The sequence below is a fragment of the Polyodon spathula genome, chromosome 30 (genome assembly GCF_017654505.1).
Source record: "Polyodon spathula isolate WHYD16114869_AA chromosome 30, ASM1765450v1, whole genome shotgun sequence".
Classification (NCBI taxonomy): Eukaryota; Metazoa; Chordata; class Actinopteri; order Acipenseriformes; family Polyodontidae; genus Polyodon; species Polyodon spathula.
This window is the reverse complement of record NC_054563.1, coordinates 2,079,264-2,094,757: the sequence shown is the minus strand read 5'-3', so window position 1 is coordinate 2,094,757 and position 15,494 is coordinate 2,079,264. Positions and strand designations below refer to the sequence as shown.

Genomic DNA, 15,494 nt, shown 5'->3' with positions numbered 1-15,494 from the left:
CTTGTGTAATGAACTGTAGTGTGTGTGTGTGTGTGATTCCAGGCTCTGTGTTAGTCTTGTGTAATGAACTGTAGTGTGTGTGTGATTCCAGGCACTGTGTTAGTCTTGTGTAATGAACTGTAGTGTGTGTGTGATTCCAGGCACTGTGTTAGTCTTGTGTAATGAACTGTAGTGTGTGTGTGATTCCAGGCACTGTGTTAGTCTTGTGTAATGAACTGTAGTGTGTGTGTGTGATTCCAGGCACTGTGTTAGTCTTGTGTAATGAACTGTAGTGTGTGTGTGTGTGTGATTCCAGGCTCTGTGTTAGTCCTGGGTCTTGTGTAATGAACTGTAGTGTGTGTGTGTGATTCCAGGCTCTGTGTTAGTCTTGTGTAATGAACTGTAGTGTGTGTGTGATTCCAGGCACTGTGTTAGTCTTGTGTAATGAACTGTAGTGTGTGTGTGTGATTCCAGGCACTGTGTTAGTCCTGGGTCTTGTATAATGAACTGTAGTGTGTGTGTGTGATTCCAGGCTCTGTGTTAGTCCTGGGTCTTGTGTAATGAACTGTAGTGTGTGTGTGTGATTCCAGGCACTGTGTTAGTCCTGGGTCTTGTGTAATGAACTGTAGTGTGTGTGTGTGATTCCAGGCTCTGTGTTAGTCTTGTGTAATGAACTGTAGTGTGTGTGTGTGATTCCAGGCTCTGTGTTAGTCCTGGGTCTTGTGTAATGAACTGTAGTGTGTGTGTGTGATTCCAGGCACTGTGTTAGTCCTGGGTCTTGTGTAATGAACTGTAGTGTGTGTGTGTGATTCCAGGCACTGTGTTAGTCTTGTGTAATGAACTGTAGTGTGTGTGTGTGATTCCAGGCTCTGTGTTAGTCCTGGGTCTTGTGTAATGAACTGTAGTGTGTGTGTGTGATTCCAGGCACTGTGTTAGTCCTGGGTCTTGTGTAATGAACTGTAGTGTGTGTGTGTGATTCCAGGCACTGTGTTAGTCCTGGGTCTTGTGTAATGAACTGTAGTGTGTGTGTGTGTGTGATTCCAGGCTCTGTGTTAGTCCTGGGTCTTGTGTAATGAACTGTAGTGTGTGTGTGTGATTCCAGGCTCTGTGTTAGTCTTGTGTAATGAACTGTAGTGTGTGTGTGATTCCAGGCTCTGTGTTAGTCCTGGGTCTTGTGTAATGAACTGTAGTGTGTGTGTGTGATTCCAGGCACTGTGTTAGTCCTGGGTCTTGTGTAATGAACTGTAGTGTGTGTGTGATTCCAGGCTCTGTGTTAGTCTTGTGTAATGAACTGTAGTGTGTGTGTGTGATTCCAGGCACTGTGTTAGTCCTGGGTCTTGTGTAATGAACTGTACCCTGAAGCTGACTGGGATGAGTAATTCAGTCGTATCTGTCTGCTCTGCAAACAGAGCCTGATTCTCTCAACGCGGAGCAGAGCATTCAGTCTCAGATCAGTGACTACCTGCTACACTGTGTTAGGGATGCTGGCTCACCTTCCCAGCACGTATTTAAAGTCAATCGAGTGCAGGTGCTGCATTAATAGGTCCCTTCTAGTTTGAATCTCCTGGCAAAGGTTAAGGGTTGCAGTAAAGAAAAGGCTTGGTGTTAATATGGTAAGGTTTCTGTACTTGCATATGCTTCATATGTTTAGACAGAGTTTATTCAGCCTTGTGCAATAATAATTAGGGGAGATCAGAATCTATAACGAGTTGACAGAGTTAACCCTAACCGATACTTTAAGCTGAATTAACTGAAATGAAGGGCATTTTCAGCTTAAACAGAGGATATTAAAATGGTGTCTTGTGTGGATGAGGAATGCAAATGGGGGCAAAGCTTACTGCAAGTTATTGTTTTTAAATGATGCATCGAAGTATTACTAGCAATTTATTAAAACACACACAACAACGGCGAAAAGAAAAGCATACGTTAAAAGAAACCAAGCCGAGCTGACACACTTTTTGGCTAATGCCTTTATAGAGTAGAAATTTGACCTAAAAAAGAATTGACAGAACCTCACAACAGTCTTGAGCTTTGGAGTTTTAATCTATTTAAACAAGTTACTAGAATAGCAGGAATGCAAATCTGAGTGCAGCATTCAATCTGTCTTCAGCGTGGATAGTCTTGAGTGCAGCATTCAATCTGTCTTCAGCGTGGATAGTCTTGAGTCACACTTTATTAACTGCCCCATATCTCCTTCCCTCCCTCTGCCTGCTTGCACTGAACTCGCACCGTCTCTTTACATGGAAAACAGGCCCCTGGATGGAGACAAGGCTATTTTTAGGGAGAACAAATGTGAGTTATGACTGGAATCCCTTAGCAAGTAGCTTCCAAACAGACTTCGTCCATTTAGCTCTAAGCAAGCTTCCAGCACCACAGCTACCCAAGGACCGGATTACAAGCAGCTCAACAAGTAGATTTCTGTTTTTCCAGATCTGCGGCTTCCTCAAAAGAGACACAGCTGCACACATCTGGTTATAAGGTAGGCTGAGAGAACCTGTCTAAGGATGGCATTGAATCTACAGAGTATTTGAATGCTGCATCCAGTGCCGTCATGCTGTATGCTTATCTGTCGCAAATATAAAGCATCATACCTGTATGTGAAACTGAGAACTGCTTACCACAAGTATAGGCACTTCTTTTGATCTTTAATTGACCTTTACTCTTCTAAAAATGATTCATACTGAAAAAATATCACATATATCAAAATCTTATTGTATAAAAAGGCTACAAAAATAGTACTTAACTTATACAAAATAAACACACACACACACACACACACACACATATATATATATATATATATATATATATATATATATATATATATATATATATATATATATATATATATATATATACCTTCATGTGAAATGTAAAATCTGTCAAAATAATGCCATTGTAGTTATAACTTGTCTTAAATTGTTGTATCCTGTTTCATGTTGTAGTCTACAGTATTATTGCAGTTACTGTAAACTATACTGTATCTAAATATTAATCTTGCATTGTAACCCTGTACTGCCCTGTAATACCTGTAAGTCGTCTTGGATAAATGCAGCTGCCGAATAAATAATAATAATAATAATAATAATATAATAATAATAATAATAATAATAATAATAATAATAATTTGTTGATCACAGCCGTGATTTAGTTTCTAGATTATTATTAGACATACTGCATTAGCACTATATCTATAGGCAGTTTGAAATGCTGCTTGACATTCTGACTATACTGGAAAGGGACTTCCAGCTTTCCAGCACTGCAGTCCATGATGTATTGCTGAACTGAACTCCTCACTTTCCATGGAATTCCTCTGCGCTCTAAACAACTCTGTTTCAGCAGAGGTTCACTTACCTGGCCCCCAGGAGGCTAATGGAAATGTTTTCAATAAAGCACAGCTGGGCTATGGGAGAATGGGAGGACCACAGTGAATATAAAATTGAACATATCTCAGAATCTTCACACTGACATACAATGAAAACTGCCATAGAAAACCTGTTCATGCAATTAAAATAAATAAATAAACGATTCTTTCTGCAATTAGTCATGCTTGATATTGAAGTTATTAAACACTTAAGCTGGCATGTGGCTGATGTGAATGTCTGCCTCAGTCAGTTTTGCATGTGGGGGAAGCAGGTGGAGGAAGCTCTTTGGGTTCTGATAACATTCATACTGAAATAATCTTGTTTTTGAGTCTGGCCTCTCTTTACATGCTATTTGAATAAATGGAAAGTATGACCGAGTATCTCTCTGACTGTAGCGGTTTATTTGTTTTATTTTTCTTTTCATTTAGTAGTCGTCAATTCATTCAACCTCGTTGTTCTCCCAATTTTAAATGGCCGATTGATTTTATTTAGGCTCAGCTCACCCGTACCACCCCGCACTGGCTCAGGAGCAGCAAAGATGAACACGTTGTCCTCGGAAACGTGTCCCGTCAGCTGACCGCTTCTTTTCACTCTGTAGGCCTGCCTTGCAGCCAACCCAGAGCTACAGTCTCGGAGGACAACGCAGCTCTGGGCAGCTTACAGGCAAGCTCGCAGACGCCCGACCAGTCTACAGGGGTCGCTGGTGTGCGGTGAGCCGAGGACATCCTGGCCGACCTAACCTCCCCCCTCCACAGGGTGGCAGTGGAATAGCCTGGACTCAAACCGGTGGAGCGAGTGGCCTATAACCTGAACATCACCGGTTCAAGTCCAGGCTGTTCCACTGCAAAAAAACACAATGTTAAAAGAGGCAACTGCAAAAATGAAAACACGAAAGGTTCATTTCTAACTGTCTCTGTGTGTTTTTTTTTTTTGTGATTGCTGCAGTAAAATGCAATACGTTTAATAGTATTGTTGTTACCACCTGTTTGAAAGTCATGGTAACGTAGCACAGTATTTGGTAAGAATAGGGTATAGGGGCCCCGGAATCAAGCTTTGCATGCGGCCCCCATGGGACAAGCGCCGCCACTGTCTCTGGCTGGTAGTGCAGGTATGTGTTGGAGTGTAGAGCCAGTGTTGACAGCTGCACATCCCGCCTCACCCTCCCTGATTATTTATAGCAGCGCTCTTTGCTCTCACCGTGTCTTGTTCTTTTTTTTTTTAAAGTTAAATTTAACTAGGATAAACACAAAAGACAAAGCAGACAATGCATAAATGAATAAACACTTTCGAGCCAAACTGGCAACTGTCCGAGACAATGATCAGATTTGATTACCAGCCCAGTTCCTGGAAAATGTTTGTAGAAAAGGCAACTATAAATACGTCAAGTGCTAGAAGTCATTTTAGAACACATAACTAATTACATGATTAAATGTTTGCAATTACTGTGGAGGAGTTTCAGTATATATTTTGACAAATGCATTTGAACAATCTTATGAAATGCATTTGTGTTTGCATGTGTGAAGTCTCAGTTGCGTTTGCATTCCTGTTTAAATGAAACTGAGGTGCATGCATTTGTATTTGTATGATTTACAAATGTTGGTGTTTGCATTTAAATGCACTTCAGCCCAACCCTGCAGTAGATACTGTTAATCAATTTAGTACAATAGAATCCACAGCATGTATCTTTAATGAGTAGGCATTCTCATAGCTTGGAACTGTTGGCCCAATTCACAAGGCATTAACCCAACTCTAACCCCAACCCTAACTTAATGATATTCTGTTTTATTTCCTCCAAAGCATGGCTTGCAAAATATTTGAAGATGTATCCAGGGAGTTTTGTCAGATACAAAGAGCTACATACAGTGTTTCCATGTTCCTCCTTTTCCAAAACAAAGCATAACTGTGCTAATTATAGACAAAAACAAAACATGCGTGTTGTACACTATACATGTTTGTATCAGTACGGAGTATGGAAACCAGTGTGGTTTAGGTAAATTAAACAAGTATTTTGGCTAATATCTTCTTCAGTGTCCTTATTTAAGTATACTGTACAACTGAACCTTTGTAAACCACCCTAGAATAACATTATAATTGTGGCACCGCTGTCCTTACAGAAACTTTAAAAACAAACAACTGAGATAAAGGTAACTGGTGGTCATTCCATGAAGTGTCAGCATTAAACAACTGAGCACACTTTTCAGTGTTTTTCTGTCTACTGCCTAAACCTCTAAAAGGATAGTGGCACCATCATTCAAATTGAATTCGAGGGGTAAGCAGCAGCTGCCAGGGAAAATGTCAAGAGTACAGCTCCGGGAACATATACAGCACTTTAGAAGTGGAGCCTCTCATAAGACGACTGGAATCTGAGCCATCTCAAGCTGGTGCAGCCAGCACAAGCTGCAGAACAAGTAGGCGCAGTGGGGGGGATTGTGTTCTGTAACCTAGACAGGAAGTGCTTTAACCAATCGATATGCCCCAGCGACTCCAGGCTCTGCACTAGAGACACAGCTAAGAAATACAGCACACGCCTCTAACAGCTTATGAGCAGCTAGTGTGTTCGAGGCCTCAGTTTCTCCTCAGCAGATATTAAATAAATCCATTCATTTATGTGTTTCTTTTCAAAAGAAGAAAAGCTATCCTTCATTACCAATGGTAATTAAATGAAATTGTGTTGTCTGTTTATGTGCTTCTGATTGGCTTTTCAAAACACTCCACAAAGAAGTTAATTGCCATTGATTGGTACTCAGTTGTAAAGGTGAGGGAAGGACAGATCAACACATGAATGAATGGATTTATTTAATACCTGCCGATCAGTACTTCTTAAAGACAGTTCCGACTGTGTTATTTTTGTCTTGTTTTGGGCCAGTACTAAAATTCAGCACCCCATATCAGCTAGATAAGCTAAAGAAAGCATGGATACAGTATACCCCAAACAACAGCTGTGTATAGATACACAGTAATAATAATAATAATAATAATAATAATAATAATAATAATAATAATAATACACATTTTAATACAAGTGAGGGTGTTTTTCTCTTTCTCTTTTTTTGCTCCCAGGGTTATTAATGAAGTCAGTTTCTCTGTGCTAGCTGTGCTGTGCAGTGGCTGGGTATTGCATTTCCACCGGCCCATTGGGCATTCACACAAGGCTGGTGGCGTTGTTAGCCCTGGAGTTGGTTCTTGCTTATTTAACGTGCTGGTAAATGGACAGAACATGAAAGCATTGACTGGCATACCCATACAAAATGTGTTCCAATGGACGTTTTTTGGTGCAGCACGCTTGGCAAACTCTTGTAATAGATGCTGTGTTCAGCTTTATGTTTTGTGTTTTGTTAAGGGTTAGAATGGCAACGCATCACCTCTCTCATTCATAGCATTATCATTTGAAACCCTTACATCACTGCTAATACCTGAGGTATCACCATTATTGCCTATGAATGATTCAGGCAGCTCATGTGATCTGCTTTTCTCAACAGAAGTAGCTAAGCAACTCTGAAATGGACCCTGAAAGACTATCTGTGTCAATGAAGCGGATGAACAATGGGCCTGCGCTGACCCGGTTAATGCAGTGTAATGCTGTGTCCTGTCCGGCTCTGCTCTGCACTCAATGGTTCTACCTCTTGTCTCATTTTCTTTCAGGACTCGGGACTTCCCAGTGAAAAATGTCCAAACAGCCCTCTTCAAACGTCAGAGCCATACAGGTAAGATATCAATATACTGCCAAGCTGTGATACACGGTAGGTAAAATAAAATTCAGAACAAAATGTAATAGGGGGATTTTTAAAAATAAAAACAGTTATTATTCTAACTAACATAAAGACACAGAAAATATAGTGTTAGATACATAACAGGGCACTGGAATTGTCCAGACTTTTATTAATTAACTTCTGTTTTTTAAAAATAAAAGGAAATTCCATATCAATGTAACAATATAGAGATTGCAGAAGAGACCTTGAATTTTGTAAAATGAACAGCTGTTTTTCTCATTTAAAGAAAATAAGAAGTTTGTGTTTAAAATATGGCAGTTAGCATGTTGGTAGAGCCATACAGCTTCAGTGATGCTATGTTGAATGCATAGAGCAGCACAATTGTTGGCTCTGGAGAGCATAGGGACTATCTTCTCACCTTTTCAAGATTAATAAAACGCATTGAACTGGCATCTAGTTGCCTTTATAAACGTGTACCATTGTAAAACACAGAGAGGTATTGTAAAACATATACAAACCATGGCAAACTATAGTAAATGCATTGTATAAAGAATGCATCATGCCAGCGCATATCTACCATCTTGGGACACTTTCTTAAAAAGAGCACAAGTGAAGAAATCTCAGTACGTGCGTCACAACGAAGCACAGACACGTTTCAAACACCACAGCCGGAACTGGGGTATTGAAGAAAGAAGTTCAAACAGGAAACAATTTATTCAGAGAAAGGCTTTCTTTTTTACAACCAAACACAAAAACTTTTTATTTACAGCAGCATGTTAAAATCTTTTAGATAGTCTGTTAATGTACACATAACATATACTGCATACCAGTATCATGGTTTCACACAATGGAAAACTCCAGGGCAGTGAAACAGGGCTGTATTTGTGTCAGCGCTCCATACTAGTTTGCGTTACCTTACAAATAGTTTCAAATTTTAGTTTCAAAGTATTGAAATCACTTCTGAATAGTCTAATAAATACAATGCATACAAAAATAGACACTGTTCTGTAATTTTGCAGCTTAACAAATGATACCCTATATCCATTTTCAAATGTGCAACACCTTCCAAAATAGGGTTCCGTTTCCACTTGGAAGGTCAGAAACTGCAAAAAGCGCATGCAGAATAAGTGCTTGTATCAGTGGCAATGGGATTGCAAGGAAGGATGCGATAAAAACAGAGAAAAAGCCAATAAATCATGAATGTTTTTGCTGGCTTCTGAGAAACTGGTCTGAGCTTTTCTTTTAACAATAATAAAAAAGAGGAGGGGGATAGCAAGGCTGATCAGGATATCAGGATCCCGCTACTAGATAAACTCACAAAGGCAATCAAATGCACTTACTCGCAAGCAAGGGGCCGATCAGCTGAGCAATGAACAGAATTACAAACGTGCACAACGCTTGCACAACACTTCAGACAAAACCTTCCTCACCTTCCAAACAAACTGAATTCAGTGCTAATAAACACCCGGCTCCCCCCTCCCGCAGGCTATGGTGTGCATGTGCTGTAACAGCAGTAAGTGCTAAAGGAATGCATGCTGTAGGTACACAGATCATCACTACTGGGGGCTTCGTAAGCTCCTGTAAGGCTGGTCTTCTTCACTAACGGCGACATGCATGACGGAAGTTCACCTTATTTGCATTTTTTTTTCAAGTAACACAAGTATGCAAATAGGGTTTGCTATGCAGTCCAGAAATAAGCCAGCGAATGGCTGAAAATGACATTACAGGCACAAGCTCACCCACAGCTTTACTTCATTATCACACCCTAACTGTAATGTGGACTGTGCTGAGTCTGCATGGTAATACACAACAAGGCTTGCAAAGCGTCTTGTTAACTAAGTAGCTTGAAAGTTAAACAATACAGCTGATTATAAAATAGCAAGCTGATAGAAACTGTAGTATGAGATACTTTAGGAATCACTGCTCTCAGAACCAGCAGATAGGAAATGTTCAGATGGTGTACTGGTATGTTCTGGAGGTTCAAAGCTTAAGACTGAGCTGAGATGTGATTTTTCTGTATGGTAGCTCCTGCAGGCTGTGAGGGAGCTGCAGTGTGGCTCCAACTGTGTGGCGCAGACAGCCTCCTCTCTCTCTCGTACAACCTTGTCTAGGCAGTGCTGGCTGCAGTGTTGCTCCCACTGTGGTGGCAGGCAGCCCCTTTCTCATACAGCCTTGTCTAGTCAGTGCTGCCGCTTACAGTCCTGCTGTCCTCTGCTGTCCTCTGCTCCCCACTGCAGGCGAACATCAATATCCCGATGGGGGCTTTCCGTCCCGGAGCTGGACATCCTGTGAAGAGAAGAGATGATTCAGTGAACATCGAGGAGGTGAGCAGCCACATAATATTGAGATAGCATTGAAATCATCAGCTCTTTAACACCAGAACCCCGCTGCAGAGTTTTATTTCATCATTTTATTTGTTTGTTCTATAAACACATTGTTTCCTGCCACTTCCGTGTGTACGGTAGCATTTAAATTACAAACCATGAGGTCAGGTGTCGGTTGATCGCTGGTAACGGCATTTACTAGTGTATGTATCAGATGGGATTTTGAAATAAAACATTATTCATGATAAGTTAATGTGCCGCAATATTACCATTTTTGGTTTAAATAAATTTTGGGTGCACACAGCAGTATAAGAACAGCTAATCCTAAAAGCCACTCACACAGTGTTCTCTCTCTCCCTCTGTCTCCTTATAGTGTATGGTGAGTAAAGAGCTGCATGCCTCATAGACCTGAGCCTGTTCTCCCTTCAGCACAGCTAGGCTCTCTACCAGCACAGCACAACAGATGGGTACAACAGAGCTGCACGCTGACATTTAAACTCAAAAGATTAGCATTTGACATTTACAGTTCAAGATGCATTTCATCAAGTAAAGCATGGCGATCCTTCTTTACTAACCAGGCAACAAAAACAAAGAATTACCATGTTAGTACATACAGAACTAGTAGGGGTTTGCTTAATATTGCAAATGTGTTGCTTAGATCAATTGATTGGCAGGTTTTCAGGGTTCTGGGGTTCCCTATGCTGCAAGTTTCATTACCCCAGCATTAGGAAAGCGTATACCGATACAGACCTTGGCTTTGACACTGGATGCATAACTTCAGTTGTGGTCAAATACCACACGGTACAGCTTTCTTCGACAGGCACTATCGTATAATCAGACCGCGTGACCTACAGAAAGGTACCAGGATGCAGCAGTGGATCTACAACGCTGACAGCAATAGGAAATAAGCTGAATTTATGTGGACCAGCATGTTCTCAGCACAATAGAAGGGGCTGTATAGAATTAAAAAAGGAACCCCTTTATTGAGCATATACCAGATCAAGACCAAACTTCGGCCAGCACTCATCACCTGCCCCTCTCTGTTTGTCCTGACAGGGCGCCTCTGTAACAGCGGAAGAGAAGAAGCAGCAGCTGCCGGACGCTAAGAAAGGCCCCGGGCCGGCTGTAGACCTCTCTGAGATCCGCAATGTGAAAAGCGAGCTCAAACTGGTCACCAAAGTGGATGAATAGCGGGAAGGTAATCCTCTGCACACACACACAGGCGTTCAGACACACCGTTATGCTGCCGGGTCTTGCCGGCCCGCATGAGGAGAGAGAGACGTTGTGGGGGGCACTGCAGCCTCTTGAAGAGGCAGGCATCCTCAGTATTAGCACCTTTTGTTTAATTCTTACGTCTCTGACCGAGAGGCATTATCTACAATATAGGGTGCTGTCATGTATCGGGTATTCACACTGCAACTAGCTGTGCTCAAGTTATTATTAAACCAGCCTTCCCCTAGCTCCTCCATCCTGTACAGCCAATCAGCAACCCCAGCATGTTTCCCCTGGGGCGTGCCAATACCATTAAAAAAAAAAAAAGAATTAAGAAATCCAAAGACAGAAACCTTCGGGCCCCATTCCTCATAGGATTGCTTTAGTGCTTTTTTATTAGTATTTTTATCCTGCTTCAGGTAATGTTCCTTTTCTTTTTAATGAAGTCATCAATCCTCTAAATTAAAACAGCATTTCAATCAATGCTTGGACCCCCTCCCCATGTCATACTCTAATGAGAATCCGTCAGAATAAATTCCAAGCAATCTGTCAAAGCAATGGTTTTGTTTAGTGACAAGCCAAACCCTTACGAAGCGCAGCTTGACCTGTTTAGCTCGGAGAGCCTCGGAGTTGTCTAATAAATGTGTCAGAGACATACGAGAACAAAAAAACTGATGAAAGCTGGATGAACAGCCACTTAATGGGATGGTAGTAGCTAGACAGCCTCCCGAGAGCTCTGAATTAGAAAAGCTGCCAAAAAGACATGAGACCCGGCTGCAGAGCCACGCTTTATTCATCTGGCTTCGTAACATTTTCATCCAGGCAATGCTGCTTGTTGGATTTACTAGGAGATGCACAGAGTCTGCAGAGACCTGCAGCGGGGGAGTTTCAGATCAGAGCACACTGCAAGCCTGCCTGTCTCCATTGCAGGCTAGCTAAGCTTGTTTCAACCGAGGCTCAGCTCAGGCATCAGGAGTGCATTTGCGGCAGCGATAGGATAAACCCCCTCAGCAGCTGCCATTCCAGTCCCTGACAGACAACAGGCCTTGTCTGTTGGGGCAGACAGATACAGAGCTGCCAGATACGAGGTCCATACTGATGACCAGCAGGCTCTGGAAGACATCCACATGAACTTTAAAACTGAAGGAAATGTGGTTAACACTTTAAAATAAGGGCTGCAATCCCAAATGATTTCTGGCTCAAACCCACAGGAATGCCACCTGGGTATCTCCTGCACTTCCTCTGAGTTCTGAACTCATTCATGTTGAACTGAGCCCTGTTAGTTCATGTGGATTGAATTACCCGCATTCATGCCATGTGTCTTTTTAACACATCACATGTAGGAGAATACATTTCCATTTCCACATGGTGCCACTGTTAACATGCTGTAAAAGCACAAACACCAGCTCATTATTATAGCCTAAAGACTACAGGAAGAGGCTCTGAATTGCATTTTGTTATTTTTGTGAACAATTTAAAGCTGGAACCAAGTTTTGTCAGGTATGGAAATAAGACTCCCGTTGAATAACAGGTGTGGTCCAGTCCTGGTTTTACTATGAGTTTAATAAGACACACCTGAGCTTGTTACCTATACATTGAGGTTAATCACACCTGGAATGGGTGAAACTGCGATGCAATAGGAGTTTTATTTCCACCCCTGTTTATACTTCGATTAAACAACTGCATTCCTGAATATAAGGTAATTTCCTTCGTTCAGCAGGTGACAGTAGAGGGCTTCCTCCTTGGTTGCATGCAGAGAAGCTTCAGCTGCAGGCTGCATTAATACTCAAAAAGGCACACAAAGCTGAAATAATCTGCTGGCTAAAATACAATCAGTCCTCCACAGCAGAGACCATTGCTGAATTCCCAATAGTACTTGTAGAAACTCAGCTCCCTTCTGACACCTCTGAAAGCCATGCTCTCACAGCCAGAGTGTTCATCTATACATGCAAACTCCCAAACTGTACGCCAGTTTTTACAACAAGAACAGTTAAGTCCAGGGTATATGCTCTGAAAATAAGTCCTGTTCTTTCTACTTCACAACACAAGCCATTGCACAGACCAGGCGTGTCCAATGCTACTCCTTCCCCTCCTGGTCTTTGTTCCAACCCTGTTCCACAGTGTTTAACTGAACCAATTAACCCTCCATCCAGACCCTGAAGTAGTTCTGCTATTGTAACCTGTTAAACCAGGAGTGGACTAGCCCTCCAGGACTGTGATTAGACCCCCTGGTACAGATGACAGGATTGTATCAACACCCATTAAATACAGAAAGCGGGGGTATAATAATTCAACAGTACGCTGTTTAGAACGTGTGCAGTCAGTATGGTTGTAGTTTATTGCATTGTTCTGACCGTGTGCTTTGTGTTCTCTCCTAACAGGAACAGTGGAAGAAGGCCCACAGCAAGAACACACATTCATTCTATAAGCATTTTGTAAATGATTTTTTAAAAAGATGAATTCATCTCTCGCAATGGATACTGTATGCGGTGGTCTGGAGCAGAAACTGCTTTCAAATTCAAAGAAAGGTTAACGCAATAATAATAATAATAATAATAATAATAATAATAATAATAATAATAATAATAATAATACCCCCACTGGTAAGCCCATTCCTATCGAGCACCATCATGTTATAGTTAAGCTTGTTGTGACTTTTTTTAAATCCTATCAATTAAATATGTTTTTCCCAGCATGTTCAGCCCAGCCCTCTCACTCCAAGTCTTCTGGTAAAAGCACAGCTTATTGGTCTCAATCTTTTACAAAAGGTGGACAAGTGGCCAGCCACTCTGTAACCTCACCATCGTAAACAACCCAAATCTTACAGGTGTTTCAGTTTACAGTAAACAGTGGAGGACAACCCTGTGTGAACCTCATGCTGAAGTTTGGAGCACCAAAATCTTTCTTTGATTGCTTTTTTGTATCACCAGTGCTTTTGAATAATTCACACTGAGTGCAGAAATGTGTAACCTACTGTATATGATCTCTCTTAACCCCTCGGATTTCAATCAGTGTGTGCAGGATGTGGGCGTTTGAGAAGGCCCATCAATTTCTAATTTCTTTGAATCTAGTGCATTCAAAATGCAGCCAATTTTATTAAGCAGGGCTCAGATGACAGTAACTAGCCGCTTATAACTGAATGTCAGTGATTATGGTGAACAGCAATACTTGTTATTGCATGTACATTAAACGCAAGAGAAACTTTGTGCCTTGAGTGTTGAGCTCCAGCAGACTGGGGAATTACAGACAGTAGTTCAGTCCTTCAGCTGCAGGGCTGCAGCATCAATTGCAGGAGCTGTTCCTCCAATGTGGTTCCTTCCCCCCTGGCCCCACATATCACTATTCATCAAACTCTTCTGTACTCTGCTGTCATCACCTACTGGTTTTGTTGGTTTGCAGAGCTCATTGTAAATGCTGGCGAGCTGTTAATCTTTTGAACGTTTGATTGTGCTCCTTGAGGGTTTACTGCTCTATGTGTGCCTGTTGGCATTTCAAAGTGTTTTATTCTCTTTAGCGCGGTCTGTTTCCTACTGTGCCATGTGTATTTCCCTGTCAATGCGTTAACTTTGTTAACTTCGTTACTAGGGATGTGCACCTGTACTCATAATTGCCTTTAAGAAGTTTTTATTGTTAAGTATTCAATAAATCCATTCATGAATGTGTTGATTTCGTTGTCGGTTTATGGCCCGCGCATGGTGGTACGTACGGCAGTACAAATGTCAGCGCCTCGGATGAGAGGAAAATTCGCATCCAAGCGGCTTTTAAAACACTCGCTGCGGGAGTGAATTGCCTTTGATCGGTACTCAATTGGAAAGGTGTGGAAGGACAGCTTTTTTTTTTTTAAAATCAACAGATTACTGAATGGAGTTATTGAATACCTGCCAATAAATACCTCTTAAAGGCAACTGTGTTTCTGTACACCCCTATTCTTTACTCGCTCTTGTTTGTATTCTGTTACGGAGTAACATATAAGGGGGAGGAAATGTTTGCTGGTGGGAACCAATATTCGTTTACACCAACATAATCCATAGCTTTTTATTGGAGCATTTTTACACCAACCACCAACCGCCAACCGCCATCTCAGGATCACCCCTAAACTAAGAGGCCCACACTTTCCAAGTAGAAAGTATCAATATTTCAGCACATTAGGCTTGGCAACCATCTCAAAACAGACACGTGCCCATTTGAACCAGACAAGAGTGTTAGAGGCCACTGAGCTAGAGGTATTAACAAGCAAAAAGCAACAAAAAACAAACAAATAACCTCTGATCCTTCTCACCCTTTCGCTTGGCATACTCAATATTTAGCAGGATAAAAATGAGTTTGGAAGTGTATGTGGTGCGCCCCCTATCTGAATCCAGGTGAAGGACTCAGGTTCCTGTTTGTTTATATATTAAAGGCTCCCTTTGAAAGTGTCCTTTGTAACCTGTTTACAACATGCCTACTGATCAAGGACTGAGGGACAGCAGCATTGAATCTGTAATGGCACTGTGTCTATGGAAAATAAAATTATTTTACAAAAGAAAAAAGAATGTGTCTGCAGCTTATTTGAATATATGCTTTTTTCATTCTATTAAAAACATCCTAGTTAAACTCACTTCATTAACAAATGCATAACAAATAATGCGATCTCTCGTGCTTTCTATCTTTTGCATAAAAACAACCCCTTGATGGAACCAAGTAGCAGGCAAGTGTGCCTGGACCAATGAGAAGGCTTCATTATCTTGTGTAGCCAATCAACGAGCGCGACAGGAGGGCTTTTTGTTTAGAGAAGCCATGCCAGTTCCCAGGGAGTCCTACAATTTAAACTTTTAAACATATTGCATGCTTAAAACACAACACCAATATAAACAGTGTGTACCTAGGACTACAGACTGCCCTTGCAGTGTTTTCAAACCCTTTGA

General features: G+C 41.4%; 2 protein-coding genes across 2 annotated transcripts in view; one reads left to right on the top strand and one right to left on the bottom strand.

The window, feature by feature from the left end:
• The first annotated feature begins 2,191 nt into the window (after positions 1-2,191).
• smpx (small muscle protein X-linked) lies at positions 2,192-15,119 on the top strand. The gene is made up of 5 exons (XM_041232977.1): positions 2,192-2,458; positions 6,987-7,048; positions 9,292-9,378; positions 10,435-10,576; positions 12,972-15,119. The coding sequence occupies exons 2-4, from the start codon at positions 7,010-7,012 to the stop codon at positions 10,567-10,569; spliced, it is 261 nt and encodes an 86-aa protein (XP_041088911.1). The 5' UTR covers positions 2,192-2,458; positions 6,987-7,009; the 3' UTR covers positions 10,570-10,576; positions 12,972-15,119.
• The window catches only part of cnksr2a (connector enhancer of kinase suppressor of Ras 2a), a 124,381-nt gene continuing 116,636 nt past the window's right edge, over positions 7,750-15,494 (bottom strand). Inside the window, exon 23 of the mRNA XM_041232973.1 lies at positions 7,750-9,340. Within this exon, the coding sequence (XP_041088907.1) occupies positions 9,299-9,340 (42 nt within the window). The 3' untranslated portion in view covers positions 7,750-9,298. The remainder of the gene's footprint in view (positions 9,341-15,494) is intronic.